Source organism: Melospiza melodia, chromosome 12 (genome assembly GCF_035770615.1).
Source record: "Melospiza melodia melodia isolate bMelMel2 chromosome 12, bMelMel2.pri, whole genome shotgun sequence".
Taxonomy (NCBI): domain Eukaryota; kingdom Metazoa; phylum Chordata; class Aves; order Passeriformes; family Passerellidae; genus Melospiza; species Melospiza melodia.
This window is the reverse complement of record NC_086205.1, coordinates 23,801,218-23,825,295: the sequence shown is the minus strand read 5'-3', so window position 1 is coordinate 23,825,295 and position 24,078 is coordinate 23,801,218. Positions and strand designations below refer to the sequence as shown.

Genomic DNA, 24,078 nt, shown 5'->3' with positions numbered 1-24,078 from the left:
CTGATGCTGCACAGGGAAGATAAACACATGCAGGGCTGTAAGAATATTGGTTTGCTGCTCTGAACTCTGCTCTCTTTTGGTTTCAGCTTTAAGTTCACTCTTATTTATTATTGTTGGTTATTGACAGGGTGTTGTCAAATCATCTACTTCTTCTTGTGTAATTTCAAGAGGCCATTGGGTGCTCTCTGTGATTTCTCCCACATCTTCCATTCAAGTGCTGTTCATTCCCATTTGAGCTGTGCTCAGTATTGCCCTCCCTGCCTGTTCCTTGCCCCCCAGATGTGGCTGCACACAGCAATCTTCAGTCAGGCACTTGGCTGCTCTGTCTTCCATTCCTGTTGAATGTGCCCAGATGCTTCTTGCAAAAAAATCAATTTTTCTTGTTGTGGAGGAGCTCCTGTAGGCTGAAATACTTCAACTCTCAATAATTCCAGATGTCTGACAAGTGACTGTCTGTTGTGAATATGCGTTACAAACTCAAATTCAGCAGCAGATGAAAGATAATCTAGTAGAAACAGGCTAAAAATCGATTTTTGGCAGCAAGTACTCTTTGTCTAGCCTGCAGATGTGGTAGATAACTCAGGGAAGAAAACCAAACTCTTCCCATCTGTTATCACTTCTCTTCCTGCCTTTATCTGTTCTTCACTTAGTTTTGCTTTTCTAAGTATAAGGAAGGAAATGTTTCCTTCACTGGGCCCTGATGTTACTATTATTATTAAAAACACCAAAAATCATATCAGTAGTGAGCATACATTATAATACAATTAAAATATATAATATGTATTATAAATAAAACTTTCCCAAATGGAATCTTCCAGAAAACAGATCTTCTGGTCGAAGGGGCCAGTGCATCCCACCTGTTTGGTCCACACCTCATTTTAGGACTGGAAGACAGAGTTGTGAGAGGCTGTGGGAGCACAAATCTCTTTTGGAGAGCTCTTGTTTTATGTTTAATTTCCCTCAGCACCTGCCTGCAAAAGGAGATCCCAAAGAATGGCTTGGAAAAGTGCCCCAAAGCTGAAAAGGTTGGGTCACTCTGGAACTGGTTGTAGGAACAGTGATGGATGTGGGGATGAGAGATGCTGCAGATGGGAAACTTTTCCCTTTGAGCAGAATGTTTTAAAATACAGCAGAAATGAAAAAAAAAATTATGTCAATTTTACTTCTGCATCTCTGAATTAGGTGGTTTTTTGGTTTGAAGCTTTGCTTTCCTTGTTGCCACAGTACAGAGAGCTGCTGGTGGAGAGAGAAAATCACATAAATCAGTGAGTGTCTGATAATGTTGTGCAACCAAATTAGAGGAACAGTCTAAGAAAGTAGGTGGGGGCAGTAAATGTGTAGATAATGTGATGCAGCATTAATAATATTAAAAGAGCTGTTGGTTTGTGAAATTCTTGAAATTTAGTTTCTAATTAGGCAGTTGCCTTTGTATGCTGCTGTGAAGCCTCAGGTCACCAGGTTGGACTGTGTGTTAATGATGCTGTGTTAATGATTTCTCTCCAGCCAAAATCCTGACATCTGACCACATATTTTGAGAGGCAATATCAGAATCATTCAAGGCTCTTTCAGCCTTTGTGCCTTCCCCCAAGATTGCCATCTTCCTTAGTGCTGTACAGTAGAATTTCTTCCAAATTAAATTCTTGCAAGAGCCAACAGGTTACCAAAATATCAACAAAACCCAAGAGTTTGAAAGGGAACCTGCTGCTCAAAATGTGCTGGGAATTAATGAGCAGAGGTAGAGCAAGTACACTGATATTCTTCTGCTTGACTGGAAGTGACTGAAGTGGAGGAAACAAAATAGCTGCGAGATGCAAAATACTTCCAAGAAGATCTTCACTGGGAATAAAAGGGTATTGATGAAAATACACACAGCAGTGGTGTCTCCCTAACAATTGCTGTAGGACACGATGTTCTCTCTCCACTGCTGTGTGCAGGTAAATGAATAATAAAGTGAGAATGTCTGGGAAGGGAGTACACAATCTCTCTGTGAGATGAGGGAGAAGTAACCTCTGGGGACTGCTCCCATCCCTGGAGAAAGTTGCTTTCTTTTTGGTCTCTGCTGTTAATTTAGTGGAGAGGAGAGGCAATACTACAGCCTGGAAAATTAGAATAAATCAGGTTTAATTGTGGAATGTGCAAACTATAAAAAAGAAAATTCAGCTGTACTGGGAATGCCAGTAACCAGAGAGGCTGAATGTTTTCAAAGGCAGGGTGCCTGTTGAGTATGTAGCCTATTGTCTTTTGAATTCAACTGAGATTTGAAAATGTCTTGTTTTGAAGAAGGTGAGAAGGAGATGGAGCGCAGGGAAGGTTTCCATACACAGATTAGGTCACCATTTCAATGCATAAGAGATTAAGTCCTTGCAAACAGGCTCAGAGCTGACTTGTTCTTGAGGCAATATATGGAATGAGGCCTGGATGGAGCACAGTGAGCAATAACAGGTTTGCCAAGGAGGCAAAGGTACATAGAGCTCATGTTCAAATGTGCTTTTATAAGTAGATTTAGATTTTAAAAATGAAATTGCAATCATATGAAAATGTTACCTTAGTTAAGATAATTTTAATGCATGCTGCCTCACAGTAGCAATGGGCAGTTACACTGATTGACTCAATTCTGAGTTCATTGTGGTCCTCCAGAGGAAAGTCCAGGAGAGTGAAAAAAGACTGCTCCATACCTTTAGCTACCTACATTGATTAACTACAGTATTTTTGTAAATAACAGAAAAAATCCTGGAGGATTATGAAATGCCTGCTTTACACATGAGGAAAATACTACCTTATCAGAAAATCACAAGCATTTTGAAGTTAGGCTTTCATCTTCATTACATGACTTACATAATGATCTGCATCTTCCAACACAATTACAAAGCATTAGTGTCACAATAAAGCCCAACAGCAACTGAATTTGGCTTAGCCATCAGTGTTTCTTCTTGGAAAATTGAAGCCCTCTTTCTTCAGAGATGATCAAATCTCAGAAGTTTTAAATGTGCTTCCATTGCAGTCCTGTGGTGCAAACTTCTCTGTGACAGTTCTTGCTTTCCTGGCAGATGTTTTTAGAGACAGAGAAGTAGAAATGAGTGGAGATGGGAACTGGATGGGAGTACTGATATTAACTTAACTGGGAGTATTAGTCCAGTTCCCAAATGACAGAAAGAGCTCAAATGTTTTTCCAGATCAGTTCCTCAGTGTTAGGAAGTGTTGGTGACCTTAGTCATATCCAAAAGGTTCAAATGTCATTTGAGTCATTGGTATTGGTCATATGAATGACTGTAAATGTGTAAATATACCTTAGGCCCAGCCTGGGGTGAGAGTGTGCTTGTCTATTAGCTGGGAAGATACATTTATCCTCTCTTGCTCACCTTACTCCAGAAATGATTGCAAAGAGATCGTCTAAAATAGGCATTGGATCTTTTTTGCTCTCTGCTGCCCTTGGATCAGGGTCAGAGCCAAATCTCTACACTCCTGTGAGTAGTGCAGTGGTTTTTGAGCAAGAAACTGCCTGATTGAGCTGCAAGAAGTGCAGAAGGAGAGTATCTTGTCTCTTGAGTCTTAATGCTGTCCTGAGTATGTGTTCATTGCTCATCACCCAGTGAATCTCAAACGTTATTCCCTGAGCGCAGGTTTGTGTCAGTCTTTTGAAATGTGCTGTGGCTGCTTACATGAGCCTCAGAAATATGAGATAGCAGGGAGCTCTTAAACTGGGTAAGCATAAGGTTAGGAAAACAATTCTTTGGAAATTGGCTCTAAATTCTCCTCTGAAAAACGTGTGTGGACAGATCTTTAGTTTCCTATCAAGGTGTGGGTCTCACTAAAACTCAGTAAGTCACATTAGTCCTCAGAGTACATTTCCAGCAATTTGAATTACCTGAATATTCCCTTTTATTACAAATGGTTCTTGATCTCTGTTTGTACTTATGTGGATTGCAATCATAACTTAATGCAAATTGATTTCTGTCCCTGGGAGCTAATGACAGACCCAGTTTCTTTGAAATGCTCAAATTGGTTGTACTCTGTGTCTCATGCAAAGCCAAAGGATAAAGCTAGCACCTAGATAGGGAGGTCAAAGGAAAATATCTCTCGGCTTCCTGGTGATTTAAAACCTTCTGAAATGGCTAAGATACTTGAATTAGGGTACTAAATAATAAAAAAATGGTATGTGATCCTACGCAGCAAATTTTCTGTTCTCCAAGGCCAGGACTATTTCATGCAGGATGATCCCTGGTGGAGGCAGAATGGATGGATGCACAGTCTGGGTGCTTCCTCTTTATTTGCTTTCATCCCCACTGTGCTCAGCTCCTGGGGGTCTGGGGCTTAGCTAGAAATTGCTGGCTGGCATAAAACTGTTAGTGAAAAGCATTTATCTGAGCAGAGCAATAGAAGTCAGATTCTTTTAGCAACTGTATACTTTATTTTTAAATGACATTGATTTTGTTCAGTATTACATTGTTGGACAAGTTTGTGTGTGCTCTTGTTTAGTCTTGTCAATGGAAATGTTTTGGAAGATGACACAGATGACTGCAAGACACGGCCTTTGTGTCTTAATGTGCAAAATCCATTAGAGAGTCAACATATTAATTGTGTTTTCACCATGCATGTAAACCAGCAGCACACATGGTGTATTGTAGCAGGACACAGGCTGAATCCATTTGGATTCCATGGTGGTAGGGAGCCCACTGACAGATGTTCTTCCTGATAATTCATGCAATCATTTTGCAAGGTAGTAGTAGTTTCAAAAGGGACAATGAACTTCTGCTTTCCCTGACCTCCTCATCATCATCATCATCATCATCAGTGTGTTATTAATGGGACATTTTTATATGTGTGTTTAACAGCCCTGCGGGGCACATGGTGCCAGTTTTCACAAGGTGGGTACTTCAAGCTGGTAAGTGCAATAAACAGAGATGTCAGTGCCATTCCAGTGTAATTACATGCTCTCATTTTTATTGTTTCAGGTTTATCCCAATTTATAGGGGACCAAGTCACACGTACAAGATACAGAGGCTGACAGAATCCACCTGTTACTCGTTCAGAATACAGGCAGTCAATGATGCTGGGGAGGGACCTTTCTCAGAAATCTGTACCTTCTGCACAACTAAGTCACTCCCACCTGCAATCAAAGGTATGTAGTATGGTTTTTTAATGTGTAAGTAACTTGTAACTATTTATGTAATTGGTAAGTATGAGGGGAGGTTGTAAGGGTTACCATAAGTGTGTAATAACACTTGTGAGGAACCAGTTTGTGCTGACTATAGGTTTCTCTTGAGTTGTGAAGTTACTTAATGGTGGGAAGCTAAATTACCACCCAAAAAAATCACACAAGCAACATAAAGGTTATGTCCCTGTTGTAATAAAAAACTGTTCAAATGCTGCTGCTATCAATAATGTTTACCAGGGGATTGCCCTGGATTACCACAGCATTTATACAAGGGATCTAACAGCTGTAGTGTGTGTGTGTGTACCCACCAACTTAAGCTTTAGTAAAGTTCAATTTTTTTTGTTATGTATCTGATATCCAGTGTAGACCTTCAGGGTTTAGTTTTCCTTTAATGTATAAAATTAATTATGATATTTCACATATAGAACATTAGACTTCGAACTCAGCATGTGTTCCACTAGGAGAGCTAAAGGCCTAATTAAATGAAGTTTTATAATGAAATGTCTTTTACTGTGTGTAAATTTTGTCCTAAGTAATTATGCTCCTGAGGAGGAGGAGGAAGGAAGGAAGGAAGGAGGGAAGGAGCAAAAGTAAAGCCCACAGTGAAAGATGTTTCATTATAAAACTTCATGTAATTAGGCCTTTTGTTTTAGGCCTAATTAGTCCTTCTTTGGCCTGTTACAAGGGCAGTGGGTTTGCTCTATGGGCTGTCAGATCAGCTGAGCTGGAATCAAATGCACCTTTTCTCCTGGGTGCTGAAGGCTTCCCTGTCAAGCCCTGTGATTTTCGGAGAGAAACGACAACTGTCAGTTTGTCAGAGAGGTTTTGTTTTGTTCTCTGTATTTAAAATCCAGCTTTGGTGATTTTAACACCTTTTGTAAGCAAATATTTGTAGAGGGGAGAACACTGCTGGGGGTGCCTTTCCCTGCTACGTCAGTCACCCCCAGGCAGAAAACACTCTCCAGCAAAAAACTCCTGTGTGATTGAGGTGAGGATGCTTAGCCAGGGGTGATTTATCCTGATGCACACCTTCACACAGGTGTGAGCTGTGCTGCCCAGCCAAGGGAAGGGAGCTCCTGTGGCATGACCCAGGATGTCACTGTAGTCAACACTTGCATTTTGTTGGCTATAAATCCATTTTATTCAGTTCACCTCACCCAGGTGTTTGTTTTGACCTCCCAGTCTGCCTGTTAAGTTCCTGTTAAGTGTGACTCATCCCCTGGGCTGAGTTTCAAGCTGAGAATCAATGGTGCAAATACCAGGGTCGTGTGTGGGCTGGGACCTCGGGTACCTGACAGAGCACTGGCTGTGACAGAGAAAAGGACATGACAATGCTGTGCTGGTGAGCACTGCTGAGGGGAGGTGATGCCATGGGGAGGACTGGTCTGATGCCACATGACAGTGTTGATTCCCTTCTGTGCTCAGAGAAATACAAAGGAATTTATGTGATAAACTTAATTTGGCTTTTTATCTAGCAGAAGAAAGTGTGTGTTCTCCTGTAAGGTCTCCTAATTACTCTCTTAGTGATGCCAACCCTAGAATAGCTTTGTTGTTAATGGCAGTGTTTTGTAAGTGTCAGACAAAAATCTTCATGTATTGAAGTGAGAGATGGAAGGAGAAGGAAAAATAATTGAGATTGTTGTCAGCTAAGATAAAGGCGTTTATTATCAGTCTCTCAACACTAGCAGATGTGCAGAGAGAAGTAAATGGATATTGATTACATTTGGGCCTTCATGATTCAAGTGTTCCTCTTGGGAAGTAACAGATCAGTCTAAAATTTGTGTAATGTATGCAGCAGCATTTGTTTCTTTGGTAGACCCTCCTGTTGTCTGTTTTTGTGGGGTTGGGGATCTGGATTGCCTTTAACAAGCTCATGTCCTTGCACGTGCACGTGTTAACCACCTCATACAAGTGCTCAGCACTTGTTTCTCCCAGCTTTATTCTTTTTTTTTTTTTTTTGGCATTGTGCTTGCTGGCTCTGCCTGATCAAGAGGTTGGTGAACCCTGGATGCTGTTGCAGTTTTCTTCGTGCCTCCCAGTGGCAGATGCTTTGTTGTACATAAAAATGTGCTGCCCCTGTCTGTGCTCTGCTAGACTGAGCTGTGAGCTTGCCCTGGGTCAAGGCACAGCATCCCTTGGCTTTCAGCTGCTGAGAGAGCCCCTGCCAAGGACAGCAGCCTTGGAACAGCTGACAAATTGAATTTCTCTGGAGTTCTAGTGAGAGCACTAGTCTTAAGTCTGGCTAGAAATAGCAGCTCTGATCAAGTGGGTGTCAGGCTCAGATTTATATTCAAGTCCAAGTCTTGAAAATATGCCTGTCCTTTTGCTTCCCAGGCTGGACTTCATATGTAATACAGAAGATTCTTTAGCTTCTCTTCTCACATTCCTTCTCCTGTTTTTCCTGAATGAAATATTTGATATTATTTCTCTCTTTCAATGGCATGTAGCAAGGGAGGGATGCACAGGCATCTCCACTGGCACAGGTGTTTGCTCAGAACTTCACAGAATTGCTGCTTTTATGAATACCTGTGCAGTTTGTGCCTTGGCTTCTGCTTTGAAAAGATCAGTGCACAGCACTGCAATTAAGTTTTTAAAGTTTTCTCTAAATCCACTCCTCCTTTGTAGCAGCTCACGGAGCTGACTGGTAAGAGGTGCTCCAGCCTTTTTAAAATGTTCTGGTATATATTACAGTGCTCATAAAATAAGATTTTGGTGCAGTCTTTATATTAAACAGTAACACATTTCATTTTATTGTAGCCCCTCGAGTGACACAGCTGGGAGGAAACTCCTGTGAGGTTACCTGGGAAATGGTCCCACCCATGAAGGGAGATCCTGTTGGTTATGTTCTGCAGGTACTGGTTGGAAGAGAATCTGAATACAAGCAGGTAGGGAAATGGTCTGGATTTAATATTGTTAAATTGATGGCATAATGGAAATGGTTTTGAAAATCCACTGTGCTGCTTCTTTGTAGTATATTGAATTACACCCTATGGTGATGTGTCAGGTGCACTTTGGTAAAGGCTGAGTCAAAATTAAGAGCTGTAATGGGCTGTTTTCTCCCCTAAGGGAGTATATAGAACATCATTATTTTATTGGAGTGATTTGTGTTCTTTCTGTGGTTAATCACTATTTTTAACTGTACTAACCTTTAAAAAGTTACAATTCTGTCCACCCATGCTTGCTTCTGAGCTGGCTGCTCTTAACCATTATCTGGAGATGAGATGAAGTCAGAAGATGACTCTTTCTAAGCCAGTTCCAAGACTGTCCATCAAGGTTTTCAGTCAAGTACACCTTAAGTGATTTGTTCATCTATCTCATTCGCCGCTGAGGTTTTGATGCACATGTAACTGCTGTGTATCCTTTCTGTCACTGTGGAAATATAGGCAGTGAAGTACAGCTGATTCTTCTTTCCTTTGTCTGTCTGGATTAGACATCACAAGTGGATACTTCCCCAGAGCCCCTGAAACAGAACAGCTCATTCACAGTTGAATCTTTTATTTCATCTATCACACCTCTGGCTGTGTGATTTGCAGTGCACTTCATCTGTGTGATCTCTTTTTCCTGTGCTTCCTTTCGTTGTCATGCAGATTCCAAATAAATCCAAATTAGGGAAATGAGATATACTATGCTAATTAGACTCTTTTGCTGTGCTCATTAAACTCTTAAAAATACGTGTAAGTTAGTGCTTTCTTTTCAGGTGTGTCTCTGTTCCTCTTCAGGCTGTTCTTGGGTGCTGCTGTGAGCTAATGAATTATCAAAAACAACACAAAGCATGCAGGACAATTCATGGGGACAGTAAAGAGAAGACTAATGATTGTTTTTGTCAGGAAACATTTCTGGTGCTGGTGTAGGTAATGAAACCCTTGTGCACTGTGTTGTGTTGGCCTCACAATGTCAGTGGCAAGTGGAAAAGTGGAACCATTTTGCTGTTCCCTGATGTACAGAGAGGCTTTGGTGTCACCTCCAGGTACAGCTTCAGTGAATGTATCCCCAGTGTTTAAAATGTTCTGGAGTCCTTGGGGAGAGCTGGGCACAGCTTCATGTTCCTGGCACATAAGTGATGGCTTCATCTGCACAGTTCAGAACTTGTGGTGTGAAAAAAACCAGCTGTAAAGGAAATAAAAAATACTTTCAGAGTCTTCTTACGTTGAAGGTCTTCATTTCTCATGAGGCACAGCCTGAGGAGGGGTTTTTGTGTGAGTTGTCAGCAGTAACTGCTGGAGGAGGTTCCTGGCTGGGATGCTCCAGGTGACACTGGGACTTTTTGGCTGATAACCAGCCATGGGACAGAGGGAGACTTCCACCGTTTCACCTTTGCCCATCAAGGTGTTTTTCCTCCATCAGGACTGTGGGTGGTGTCTCAGCACTGGGTGTCCCTGAGCTGCAGTGGCTGCATGCTCTGAGCTCCTGTAATGTGCACAGAAGATAAAATACAGAAACGCGTTTCAGTGATTTTCTGGCTAATACATTTCACCTCTGCTTTGACGTGCCTGTGATCACCTTCATTACAGTTATTATTTAACTGCAAAGTACTGGCACCAATATGTTCATTAATGTTAGTGATATGTTATTACCTTTGAAGTGCAAGTCCTAAATTTATTTTTAAATATGTTTAGTTCCCTGCAAGTGACAAATATATTTTGCATGTGCATCTAAAGGGGTATATTATCTAGAAACATTTTGCAAGTTGTTTTGAAGGGTGGCACCAATGAAATATACTCTAGATTTTCAGGCATTCATGGAATGCAGCATCAGCCACTGATATGCTTTTGGGTAAATCTGTCCTTTCTCTCTAGACTGTCACACTGAGCTGTCTCCCTGCCCTGCACCCCAGTGTTTGCAGCCCTCCACAGCCAAAGCTGATGATTTTCCACCATTTGATCTAGCAGAGGTGATATGAAAGTACTCAAAACCTCTTTTTTCCAGACTGGGAGTATAGCCATCCCTGCCCTCCTCTGGGAGAATATTTTGTAAATATTTCTCTGCTGAGAATTGCCTGAAGAACTGGATTTGCTGGAGCTAAACAGAGAACATTTTAGCTCCCTGGAGAATGTATTTTAAAAAATGCTACATACTCCTTTCCTTGTTTCTCACACAGTGTGTTCCTTTTTGTGTCTTTGTGTGCTTTATCTTTACAGATAATTTTTAAAAAGCAATGCCATGGGACAGTTCTTTTTAGGAAATCAAATCTTCCTTGTTTATGAATCAGGATGTAAGCCACAGGAGATTCCAGGAATCAGTGGCCTGGATTTGTTTTTCTATTTCTTGCACTTCTGTCCAGCACAGCTCACTCAGGCAGAATTTATCTCCAAAGTGTATTAAATTGTCTCTGTGTTTGCATAGCTTTAATGTGGATTTAGGGGAGTGGGCTGGAGCAGGAGCTGCAGTTTGAGATAACAGCTGGAATGCCCAGCATTCTAAGGTTTGGTTCCCAGTTGAGCTGCTCTGAGGATGGAATCACCCAGGAACCAAATCCTCTTAAGAGCTGACAATGGGAAGTGAGAACTGAACTTTTTAAAGCTTCTTTATCCTTAAATTGTTTGCTGCTGAAGCAAAATGTTCTACCTTTGAAATTTCCAAGAATTTGCAGGCAGCAGTGTTTCATCAGCTTCTGCCACGTCTCCTCTGAGAAAAAAAACTGTCTCCAAATGCTTTCCAAAAGAAAAAACAGTGTTGGTAGGATACACTGGGTGTGTGAAAATCCCCTAGCAATTCTCAGGTCTGCACTGAGAGGTGGGTGCCTGGGGCCTCACCAAGCTCTCACTTTAATTATTGTTTTTTTATTTTGATTAGATTATGTAGACAAACACAGAGACATTCTGAAACCCTTTAGTGAACTGATAATTTCTGTAAAGCTTAGTCAGCCAAAGATTCGGTTTCCTTCTCTATTTCCAATAAGTCAAAGGCACTTATGCTGGTTGTGTGTCAGAATATGACAGAATTACACAGGACCTGTTGGCATTTAGCTTTATAACCCAAACCATTCTCTGATTCTGTCTTTTTTTCAGTATACAAAATAGCCTTTTATTAACTATTAAAGACGTTGGCCATTGCATCAGGGTGCAGCAGCCAGGTGAGGTTACCTTGCACTTTCCAGTGTGTTTCTTATAGGGCAATTATGGCTGTCAGTGTTATTGTTTGGAAAACAGGGAGATAGGGTTGGAATTATTTAATGAGATCAGTGAAATTGAGAAATCCTTGCCTGCAGGAATTCTCTGTCTCTCTAGCTCCATCAGTAGGATCAAATACCATAAGAGTCTTCAGCAGCAGTTTATTACTTGTGATGATATTTCCATTGAGAGAGCCAAGCAAAAAGCTCATCACATTTTTATTGTATTCTGAAGTGTCCAAACCAAAAAGCTGTTCTAGGAACTGAAAGGGATAAATTGGATGGGCACTTCACTTTGGCTTGTTGGCCACCAGAGCATAATGTGCTACATATAAAATAATATTGCTGCTTCATAGAGTTATATTTGATTTCACATTTGTTTGGCAGATTTAAAGACTTTATTCATAGTTGTCAAGGGTTTTTTCTGTTGTGTATGTGAGATCCACTCACATATATCAGTGTTCACAACCAAATGTGTTTGTGCTGGGGGTATCCTGCCACAGCTCTGAGGTGCTGCTGCAGAGGGTACAGAGGCTGCTCTCAGGAGTGGGTGACAATTTAACAATTGTTTACCTGTTACTGATAGGTAGGTCCACTCAGGTAAATACCAGACCACTGAAAGCAGAACAATTTCCATAACCATCCTAGTGCTACTACAGGAGATGTTTTGTCTTTATCATTGGTGAATATTAATGCATGTACTCTTATCTACTTTCAACAATTTTTCAAACTTCCTTTACAGATACACTCTTCTCTCACTTGGCTGTCTGGCTTTTTATGAGAAGTGCTGTTGAATAGCTGGCTTGAGTGAACTTGGCCATCTGTACTTGTTAGACTGTGATGAAGAGGTCTTTGATTTAGCCAAGCCTGGCCTCCAGTTACACTGGTGTTCACCACCCTGACAGAACAAAACAAGTAAAAATCCCAGGTTTTTTTTAAAACTGGACAGGATTTTTTTCAGTGCAAAGACAGGTTGTATATATGGAATTGCTAGTATCTCTTAATTTTAATTTATGAAGTTTAGATTGTAAATTTTTTAAATTAAATGTCATTATTTGGATTTTTAATTTTGGTTCAGAAGTGGTCATATTGGTTGCAAAAGCTGGTTTGTGGCAAAGGCAGGTAGAGCTTTTCTGGCTGTATGTTTTAAATGAAATTATTAATTACAGCAGCACCAGAAAGCAAATCTTGCTGACAGTTATTTTGTGAGGGCTTGGAGTTGCCCTGACTCAGAATCTAAAGAAATGGGAGCTAGGTGGAAGAATCCTGACAGTCTTGTGGGACGACAGAGTTGCCCACACCAGGTGGGTATTAGAAATGGAATTGCCATTGGAGAGCAGGGTGGCAGAGGTGTTCTTGGGATGGGGACTGCTTTGCAAACAGATGTTTCAACCCTCACATCACTTCTGTGGCCTGCCACAGCACTTTCAGTTTTGTTTTCCCTGCAATTACTGTAACCCAGTGACTCACTCCTCATTGGCATTGGGAAGACAAACACTGGAGGAAGGGCAGCTGTGCATGGCTGTGGTGGCCATTCACAGGGTTTGTGGGATGAATTTGTTGTAGTCCTGTCACTTGACCTGGAGGGAACTTCCTGCAAATGCTGAGCAATACTTGAGCAAGGCAACGTTTATTTAAATGTTGTTTCTTGATCTGTGCCTCAGGTCCAAGAAACATGAGCCAGTTAGAGGACTTAGTCTGGAAACCCAGACTTGCCATCATTCAAACTGCATTTGGAAAAGCTGTGAAAGCTGAAAAAAGAAGGAGAAGACAAAGAAAAGAAGCACCTTAATCTTTTTGTCACAGACCTCAAAAAAATCAGCAACTGACTGTTTAACCAAGGGATGAGTCTCAGGGGCCAGCAGGGCAGGAAAGCTGGGAAGCTTGGGAGCTCTTCAAGTGGTCTCTAGCTGAGCAGGTTTCTTCTCTTTCTTCCTTATTTCTAACTCCAGAGTAACACACAGGAAATCCTCTAAGGGCTTGGGACGAGTTTCCCACTTGCTCCCCTTGTCTAAGATGAGTTCTTGCCTCTGGGAGAGCAGAGATGCTCTCAGCCTTCTGTTCCCACAGCCAAGAGAAGGGAAATGCTAAATGAGCAGAGGAAGAAGCATTTGAAGTTCAGGATGTTTTCCCAGCAGACACAGGCACTCTGAGACACTTCTTTCATTTCATAAAATACCAGTCTCAACAACCCTCCATTATATAAATTATTTGTTTTCAGAGTTTGTGAATATTTCCAGTGGGTTTTTTTCCATTTAAGTCACAAAATTGTCTCAGATACTCAGTTTTTTCTCTCCTTTCTGATACTGTGACTTGTGCTTTGAGTCATGTGGTACCTACATTTGATTAACATAAATAGGTGATGGGTTTGGATTAGTAAGCAACCAAATAGAATGCAATCAAAAGAAATTTTTCACACCTTAATAATATTTTATTATTTCCACAGTCCTGAAAGTGCAATTTCTTGTAAGACTGCTGTTTCTTGAGAGAAATGTGAGGGGAAAATACATAAAAATTACATTTGTAAGCAATTTTACAAGTACACATTGAATGATTTCCAATAACCTCGTTTGCAGATTTTCTTCCTTTTGAGGCCAGACAGGGTGATTATGTCCCAGACATGTTTTAGGCATCCAGTCACACTTTCAGAGTGCAGAAGTACGTTTGTAGCTTTTATCACGCCCACAGAAGATGAGTGTGTGCTATCATTGCTGCTGAGTGATGTGTTTGTTGTCTGTCCTGTGTTGAGACTTGTTGAGAAGTCCTCTACCTGCCTCTATTTTTCTGAAGTCTGTGTTGACCCAGTGAGTTCCTTCCTTTGAGAATTGTTTCCTTTAGAGACTTGATGCCTGGAGAGGCTACCTAGAACAGAGGCCGGGCAGAGTTAGAGAATTAAATAGGTATTTATTAAAGGCCTTCAGCAGATGGACCTTGGGCAGTGCAAAAGCCCCATGGAGGCCAAGATGGACAATGGTCATGAGTTTCTCCGACAGATCTAAGTTTGATCTCTTTGCATATCAGAGGCTAATTGTCCTTCAGGTAATGAAGTCACATTTCCCCAGTTTACTCCCCCAGAATTCATTTTTGTCTATATTCTATTGTATATATTTGGGGGGTTATTTATATTGTTAAATCTACATTGATATTTTGCTATTATATTATTTCATATTCTATTATTATTAGATTATATTATATTAGTTTATATTAGTTTATATTACATTTGTTTATGTTATATTATTATATTGATATGCTATTATATTAATATTATATTAGTTTATATTAGTATATATTATATGTTTTATATTTGGTGTTTGTTTATATTATTAAATTTATATTATATTATTATATTATCTATAGTAATTTATATTATATTAGTTTATATTGTATTTATGTTATATTTGTTTATATTATACATTATATTCATTTTTTGGGGCCTGAGGCTGCAATGACAGCCTTGGTTCTGAGGCCTGGAAGGATTGTTTTGTTTTCTCAAACTGTGGGGAGAGCTTACTAATACTCTATATGAAGTTCAGAGTTATTCACTAATGCAGGAATCAATTCACTAGTACAGGATCTGGAAAATGTACAAGCTGGAGTTGTAAGGCCTCAGACTGAGGCCTCCCACTGAGGCCTTCATGGCAAACTCCTCGCACGCCCGCTGTGGGCTGGCGTTGTGTCTGACGGCGCTGCCTGCTTTGTTTTTCAGGTGTACAAGGGAGAAGAAACCACATTCCACATCTCAGGCCTTCAGGTGAACACAGACTATCGTTTCCGCGTGTGCGCCTGCCGCCGCTGCCTGGAGCCGTGGCAGGAGCTGAGCGGCCCCTTCAGCCCGTCGGCGGCGTTCGCGCTGCAGCGCGGGGCCCTGGAGCTGCCGGGCGGGCCGGGCGCCGAGGCCAAGGCCAAGGCCGCCGTGCCCACGGACGAGCAGTTCGCCGCCCTCATCGTGCTCGGCTTCGCCAGCCTCTCCGTCATCTTCGCCTGTATATTACAGTACTTCTTTATGAAGTAGGCAATCCAACCGGAGTTTAAAGTACAGATTTAACTAATGCTACGCATTATAATCCACACATTTATTCAGATATTCCTCCTTTTTTTTTTTCCCTCCTTTTTTTTTTTTGTTTCGAAATCCTTCGTTCTACCATGCGTTTTATATACCGCTCTTGTTTTATACAGTTAAAGATAAATCAGTGTTTTGATGCACCTTTTTGAAATTCAGAACTAGGAAGTGGTCAAACTGGAGAAACAAGCAAACCAGATACCAAAAGCAAGATTTCTTTTTGTTTTTCCTTCGCGATTTCAAAATTGTCAACAATTGCCTTTTCGACGTTGGTTTGGCTTTTTTCACTGAAGTTCATGCAGTCTCTTATTTTATCTTACTATTTAGGAAATTTTAATAATGAGTCACTTTTTTTGTCTCTTCTTTTTCCTTCTAAACCTTAGTCACAAGTATGTATAGTGGTAAGACTAGAATACAGTGTTAGTCAAGTACCAGTTTTTCCTTGAACAGTATTAGCAATGTTGCCTACAAATTATTCACTACATTTGCCCCAGTTTTTCAAGGTAAAACCTAAGTTTTTATTTTAACTGTTTAGTGCATTTAAATTGGAACAACATCCTGCATTTGAAAAAGGTTTTTAGTTGCCTGTTTTTTTTACAGTTACAAACACTATAAACTGCCTGTATAAGAAATCAAATAACCAAACTACGTATAAATTATGAAGCATTATAGATCTTTTTTTTACCATTCTGATTCCTAGCAGTAATTTTAAGTAAGAGGGCATTGTGCAATAGTTAGTTATTCCCATGTTCAGCTATTTAAAAGCTGCTTTAACTTGTCTGTTTGTCACTGTATATAACTATTCCTAATCTAATACTAGATATTATTCTATTACGTTCAGCCTGATTTATATGATTCGAGCTGGTGACAGCTTATTGCCTCTACTGAATTAGGTGAGATTTACACTCAATGGAAGCAAACTTTACTGTCAGTTGATCTTTTTTTTTATTATTAATATTATTGTTATTTTTTTGGAGGGGTGTCTATTTTATGGAACTTTTTGGAGGTATCAGAAATCACATCTGTTTTAAATGCCTTAGAAGGGTGTCTATGCTGTTCTTACCACGGGGCTGACTGAAATAACTTGGTACCTGGCAAAAGTGAGATGAGAGTCCTGCAGAGGAATGGTCCCTGCTCTGGTGGCAGTGTCCCCCTCCTGCCTGCCCCTTCCCAGACACATTTTAATCCATCGAGACACTAGGTTTTTTAACTCTTGAGTCATGGGGTTATTTATATTAAGACAACATTGTGCGAGTACCTCAGGGACATAAATGAGCTGGAGGTGCAAATAGATTCCAAAAGGGTGCAACAGACACAGTGTATTTCCCTGCCTCTTGTTTTTGTATATTTTTGCTACTTGATTTTGCTTTTGTCCTATCTTTTTTTGTGCTCTGTCTCCATCGTCTAAGATTCAGTGTCCTGTACTAGCATAATATTCCCTTAACCAAAGTAATGGGGAAAAAAACAACATTATTTTTGTTTTTAGGTTTATTTATACTATATACTGCATACAGTACTTTAAATACCAATTACAGTGCAATCTTTTTATTTATTGTAAAAAAATAAAAAATAAAAAGTGTACTTATGTACTAATCTAATCCCCCTCTCCACCCTTCCCATAGCATGTTACATTTTGTCTGTTTTATACTGTTGTACTTTAGGTCAACTTTTTACCTGGCAGCATTCCTAGTATTATTAATCTTCTTGCATTTTCTTGTGTTTTTGAAGATGGGAGCATCTAGTACATTAAATGCCAAAAATACCCCATTATCAGTGATTCAAACGTTTACATGTATCCAAAAACAAAATCATCTCTGGAAAGAAAGTGCTAAGATCAATGAATTATTCTGTGTGCCTCTCTAGATGTAGCAAATATTAGAAATGTTCTGTATTTTGTTATTGACTATAATTAGTTTGATTTAGCCTTGCAAACTAATGGCATTGAGCTAAATATATATATTTTTTTGTTTTTTGCCAAAGTCATGGCTTGTCAAATTTATTTACATCTTATTTAAATTTATTTGTGATATGAAACTCTGTGACCTTGCATCTGTATTTTGTGAGCAAAAAGTATACAGCTGTTTTCATTGGAGGGGAGAAGAGTGTATTTTTTAAAAAGATGAAAAGACCGCTAGTTTGGGAAAACCCAGAAATTTGAATAGATTGCCTCTTTTTATTTTTGGTATATTGTTTGAGCAGTGCTGCTATGAAATCCAAGCTTGACACCTTTTTTTTAAGAAAAAGACAAAAACTGCTTAAATAAAGAAAAGGAACAAAACCCCAACATGCTCTAGATTAGCCATTTTGAGAGTTTGAAATGCGAGTGCTACTAGAAGCAGTGAGCAGAGTGGAGGGGAGAGCAGTCAGTCACACTTTTCAGTGCATCTCTGTCACTGCTGATCTCTTGGGTCCCCTGTGACCTCTCCAAGCCAGTCCAAGCCTGAGCTTTTGGGAGATGCTGCTGGAGCAGCTGGGACAGGCCCAGTGAATTTGGCATTTTCAGCCTCCGTCTCCTGCCTTAGTGATCTGATGTCACCCGTGTGTCAGTGACAAGGGTCACTGGTGTCACACCCTCCTGCTCTGAGGGATGTTGTCCCTGACCCAGCACTGCTGATGATGCCTTGGCCCTTCCCAAACCCCTGGTGCAGCAGTGGCAGGGGTTGGATCCAGCCCCAGGGCGCTCTGCTCTCACAGAAATCACCACCACCAACAAAGGTAGAATGGAACACTAAGTATTTAATACCCTTAAGGAAGGAGAGAGATGTTTTTATATTGTTCTGCCTTTTTCTTTATGAACTTGAAGTGTTTTCTAATCCTGTTTGTTGGCTCCAGTAGCTCAGTATTCAATGTCACGATTGAGAAGTGCCCTAATTGAATGTGTATGAACCTTATCCTTGCACAGTTCTTTAAATTGAAAAAGAAAAATAAAATGTTTTTACCTCACTATGGGAACATACATTCCAAGCTTTTCAACTTTAAAAAGAAAAATAATCAGAAGTTTTTCTTGTATTGTAAATTTTAGACTATTTCATATGCATTATATTAAAACTGCCATATCAATTTTAATGTATAGATTTTGCAAATACTACACTATGTATGTAAGACTTAACTGTATCTGTAGTGTATATGTAATATATTTATGCCCAATAAATGTTTTAATTCTTTCTGTTTTAATTGTTTATTTTAATTGAACACAGCCCTTTGGGTCGATGTGGCCCCTTCTGGCAGGTCAGTGCTGTTGTGCATCCTGGATCAAGGGTGGGAGCCCTGAATTTACCTCAGCATGTTTCTGCTCTGTAATTGGAGTGATTTTTGTGGTTTTTGAAGGGTAAGTTGGTAGTAATAATCTGAAAGTCAGGTGTTCTAATGACTTCTTTTAAATAGCTTGCATGGAAAAGTAAGGATTTATATTTATAGAAACATACCTAGGTTTGTTCTTGCTGAGTAATTAAACTCTTGAAATACTAGAACTTTTAACTTACTAATTACATGCAATGAATTCAATTCCTCGTCACGATGAGATAATCTAGTATGCATACATGTTTCTTGTCAAACACATTAATGTTAATTTGTTAATTTTTTTTCAAGTCACTGCATAAATACAATTGATTTGTTTGCTTTTTTAATTACTGCAGTTTACAACAAGAGTGGGGTTTTCCTAGGGGAATACTTTCTTCACTTGATTGCTCAGCTTTTTTGTTTAAGCAGTGCTTGCCAAGACAGTCTCTTTAACAAAATCTTTTAAATATGTCTACAAAATAGTAATCAGCACTTTGACATCTGAGGAGATCTTTTATTTTCAGTGCTCCCTGGTTGATTGCCAGGGGTGTCTGCAGAGATGCTGGAGGGCAGTGGGAGCCCATGGGAGAGAAGCAGGATTTAAACATTTGCTATTGGAGTTCTGGATGTTACCTTGTGCTGTTATCACCCACAGGTGTTTGCAGAGGTGCTGGGTGCCTTTCCCACACCCGGGCTGTGCAGAGCTGGGTAAGTAGCACTGAATTTACCACGGATTTTGTTTGGTGAGGAAGCACGGAGCGGGTTATACGCGGGCTTGGCTGATGCTGTATTTACCAGCAGCTCTTAGCTGCTGGCAAGAGAAGTATCAACTTTGAACAGTTCTGTGGGAGAGCAGAGGCTGGTATTTGTGTGTTTTGGGTGTTTCAGTGGTGGCCCACAGCAGCGGGCTGGGGCACAGTGTGAGCAGTGCCAGGTGTGCCCGGCACCTCGCGGTCCCCGGGCTGGCGCTGCCGTTTCTATGGCAGCGGCGATTCTCTCCTCGCAGTAATCACAGAGCTGCTCAAAAACCAACGCCTGGAATTTGTTTTGCTCCTCACTTCAGCCTCTCCTGCCGGCTCAGAGCACGTTTGGTGTGGTGCAGGGGAGCTGGGCCCCGCTGGAAGGGGGGGTTCCTCTGAGGAACCAGGGGGTCGCAGCCACGTGTGGCACGAGCTGAGCCACGCGCTCCCCAGAGGAGTTGGGACAAACAGGACCTGGAGTGACACCAGCCCCTGCTGTTCACCTCCTGTGGAGCTTCTCACAAAGACTCACTGTGTCTTTGAATTTTGGGAGATGCTCAAATGCAGTGTGATATTAAAAAAAAGCTGAAGGGGGTGGGTCATAGTGCCAGTGCTGTGCCGGAGGATCAAGGCTCTCCTGCCTGTCCCTCCCATCCTGAAGCACAGATGAGGAATTTAAAATCCCCCTGAAAGTTAAATACTTGGGCTGGAAGCAGATGATCATTAAAGCCCCTTCCAACCCAAACCATTCTGTGATTCCATGCTATGAATTTATGGCCTTTGAACGTGGAGTGGTTCTTCTCCACATTAATGACATTTACATCAACAGGATGGTTCTGTTAGACCTGTCTGGCAGCCAAAGGTGTCAGAGACAAGAAGAAATTTGTGTGGTAGTATGAAGTATAAATTATATTTCCTCTGCAAATCCTTTTCTAGAATTATTGCAGAGTTCATGATGTATTGTCATTTATTGATGTGATGTAGAATTACATTCTCTGTCCTTAACCTGGCCTGGAGTAAAGATGCAAATGTTATCTTTATTTTTCTCAGAAGTAAGTAGAGATGAATATGGACATTTTGTTTCACTGTTTTTATGGCTGAGCAGAAAAGCCAGCTGAGATCCCCTGAAAGGGCTATTTTATTGGTAGTACTTTCTGAACAATTACATCTATTTTTGCTCTTGACAATTGCTCTTACAATGCCCAGTTTCTTGGCTCAGTGAAATAAAAAGAAGCTTCACACAGTGGATTAGCCTGGGATCTGCTGTTATCTAAGTGAATGTGCTGTTATTGGTTTGAGTAGTTACATTTTCTGCACTAATTGGTGGCATAGATGGTCTTGCATGCAATCAAAGCTATTTTTAGGTCTCCTGACATGGTTAATAAAAAACTGCTTGGGTCAGTGTGCTCAGTGGATGTCATTTCTTAGTAATTTTATTAGCTCATCTCTCTCACTTGCTGTCATATGAAAGCTATTACTCTCTACAAATAAAATGGAGCAAACAGTAGGGATGCAGAAGTCTTGTGAGGATTAACTTGTGAATAGAGTCGAGAAATTTACCCTAATCCAATGCAAATATTGTCTTCTTTAATTTCTAGCGCAAATGCCCTTCTTTTCCTTAAATTGTGAGCTGGTGGTGCTGTCCTGGGCTCAGGGGTGTGCAGCACTGGTGATGTTGGTGTTCCCTGGCTGCGCTGGGCAGGATGCACTGGCTGCAGCTCATCAGGGTCTGCTGAGAAAATCAGGTCTTGGCACTCAGCAGGGCCAGATATCCCTGGAATGCTGCTGTGTGCAGTTTGTATGGCTGGATGGAGCTCTGGATTGGGGTTCTCTGTGCCTTGTTCTTGTGCTCTCTATGGCTCTGTCCTGTGTCTTGCTTGAAGTGTCAGGTGATTGACTTCAGTGTTCTGAAACCAGAAGCATCCCAGCTGCACAAACCCCTGGTTATGCTCTGGATGAGCCTTGTCTGGGCAGGGATGGTTCCTGGTTCCCCTGGCTCACCTCAGGCAGGCTCACGGGAGGGGATGTTGGACACAGCTCTGGCACAGCTCTGGCACAGCCTGTGGCACTGGCACTGCTCTGCCTGCCTGGCTGAGTGCAGGTTCCACTGCAGTGTGGGAAATCAGGCAGAGCCCACAGCAAGGGCTGAGAGGAAGCAGGTAAATACAAACCTCTGATGGGGTTAGACAGCACAGCTGGTCTGAGGTGATTCCCTGTGTGCCCCTGGCACAGGCTGCCCACAGAAGCTGAGGCTGCCCCATCCCTGGAAGTGCTCGTGGCCGGGTTGGGTTGGTTCTGAGCAGCCTGGGATAGTGGAAGGTGTCCCTGCCCGTGTCAGGGTGTTGGGACTGGATGGCCTTTAAGGTCTCTTCCAACCCAAACCATCCCGTGATCCCACATCCCAGCATGGGACCAGGGATCCTCAGGCATCTGAGGGACGAGCCCCGCACCAGCACTGCTCTCCTGGAGCCAGGGCACACAGAAACCCTTGTGCTGCCACCCACTCCCCTCCCTCCTCACAAACTAACAATAGTTCAGTGGGTTCAAAACTCCCCATTCAATCAAAACTAACTCAGGTGATTGCACCTTTCACAGCCCCACCAGCGTGGCACAGCAGATTTTAGAAAAATCAATCTCATTGTCACTGCTTGATAAAAACACCAAAGTGCTGTTGACTGGGCAGGATGTGACCATGAATCTTGGCTTTGTTTTGTGAGAATTTGTAGCATGCATCGTTGCTGTCTTCTGTCAGACTGCTGTGTTAAAGCTGTGGAAATCCTGCTCCTCAGAGCCCATGGTGCTGTCTCGCTGCAGAGCAGGCTCGTGGTGTCAGGTTCCCTGCCTGCCCACATTAATTGCCATGATCTGCAGCCCCAGGTCATTAGTGAAAGGAGGCTGTGCAGGGAGAGCAATGTGGATAGGGGTTTGGAAATAGCCATGCCTTTTCTTTCTCACAGACAGGGCTGCAATCATGTGAAAATCAATCAGAACATGAGAAAAAAGCAAAGGACCTTTTGATCCAGTAGCATCAAAAATGGGGGCAAGTGCTGGGAGAGCATCTCCTGAGCCCTCAGAGCAGCCTCTGAAGGGGAGAGTGGGGTACTTTACTCCTGAGAGCAATTCTGCCTTATGGACTCACACACATCACAAAACCATTATTTTGCTGCCCGTGACAGAATCAGAGCAGGTGTGGGAAGCCATAAAACGCCTTTATTTGGAGAAACACAAAGTGGTTTATCTGCAGGTACAACGGGAGGAGCAACCTGTGGCTCTCAGGATGTATTTGTACACAGAAATGAGAGCTGGGATTGGCAGCTGGGCATAGAAAACAGAAAACTGATGCTGGGAGCTGCCAGACCCAGCCCAAACCCAGGAATGACATCCAGAGGGTGCAAGCGGATCCACATCCCATCACTCTGGGATGGTAGGGTTTGAGCAAGGGTTTAAAATGCCAAGGGCTTTGATTTAATTTCTGTAAAATAGGGCTGGTGCTTTTTATTAGGAGTTGTGGGGGTAAAATGTAGTTATGGTGCTTTCAGCTGGGGGTGAGGAGGGTTATTGGTTTGATTTTTTTAAGATTTTTTTAAGATTTTTTTATGTTTATATTCTTGTAACGAACTTTCTCACACTTTCTGTAAATAACACATTGTTCTGCATTCTTTTATAGAAGAAGAAAAATTTGATAGACTGTTGGTTTGTTCAGTGTAATTGGAGAGGTGGCACTGTCACCCTCCAATCCACTGCCACTTTTAAAAAACTATAAATGTTAGAGTCAGATAATTAATTTCCCTTTTTCCTTCACCCTGAGAGCAGCAGTGTGTGCACTTGTGTTGTTTCATGTCCTGTAGTGAGGGTGGTTCAGGATGTTACAGCAGGGCCATCCCTGGGAGATGAGTTAGATTGTTTTTTGTTCCAAATTTGAATTTACTTCTCAAGATGTAATTTACCTCTTCAAGACCATGGGATTTATGCAAAAGATCCAAGCTTTATGGAAGCCCATCCAGAAACACCCACTGGGCCCAGAGTAGCAGCGCCCTAAAACCAGGAGATCCATGACAGAGAGGGGTTTCCCTTGGGTGTTTAGATATCTAAAAACTGCTGATTTTAATGGGCTTATGCAAATGTAATTTGATACAAGCTTACATAACTGCTGACTACCTATCAATTCAAATTTTGACAGAAAGTGCTGGTTTTCCAGTGTATTTTATTTTTGGCAAGAAATACAATGGGACATGATTTTCTGCTTGTGCGTGCCTCCATCAAAGGTACTTTTGTAAAATGAATGGTAAAGTCCTTTTGACCTATTTCATCACCAATTTAACTCATTGCCAAGAAAGAAAATGCAGCCAAATTGTTCTTGTTTATTTGTGGAGCTGTGATACAAAATGTAGAGGTAGAAAAGCTTTTAAAACTGGGACTGTTTAATGAATGAACTTTCAGTTATTTTCCCTGTGGGCTGCTTGCATTCAAGTCAGTAAGAATACAGCAAAATTTTGACTCTTACAGTCTCTATGCTTTTTTTTCCAGTTGGAACTGGCAAGGTTTGTTCCCTCAGAGAAGAGTTTCCAGAAATGGAAAGATCCAAGCCTGAAAAAACTCCTCCCTGCAGAGCTGCCCTGTCTCCCACACCAATGAACTGCAAGGCACTCTTGTCTGCCCCCCGTGAAAAATGGATCTCAAAAACCATATCCAGGCCCAAAACTGGATGGGAGGCACAGCTTTGGCCCTTTGCTGT

The 24,078-nt window shown here is 41.4% G+C and overlaps 1 protein-coding gene across 1 annotated transcript in view; it reads left to right on the top strand.

Moving 5' to 3' along the window:
* Nucleotides 1-18,488, top strand: part of FNDC3B (fibronectin type III domain containing 3B) — a 184,332-nt gene extending 165,844 nt beyond the window's left edge. Inside the window, exons 24-26 of the mRNA XM_063167317.1 lie at nucleotides 4,953-5,119; nucleotides 7,913-8,040; nucleotides 14,971-18,488. Of these exons, the coding sequence (XP_063023387.1) occupies nucleotides 4,953-5,119; nucleotides 7,913-8,040; nucleotides 14,971-15,276 (601 nt within the window). The 3' untranslated portion in view covers nucleotides 15,277-18,488. The remainder of the gene's footprint in view (nucleotides 1-4,952; nucleotides 5,120-7,912; nucleotides 8,041-14,970) is intronic.
* The last annotated feature ends 5,590 nt before the right edge of the window (nucleotides 18,489-24,078 follow it).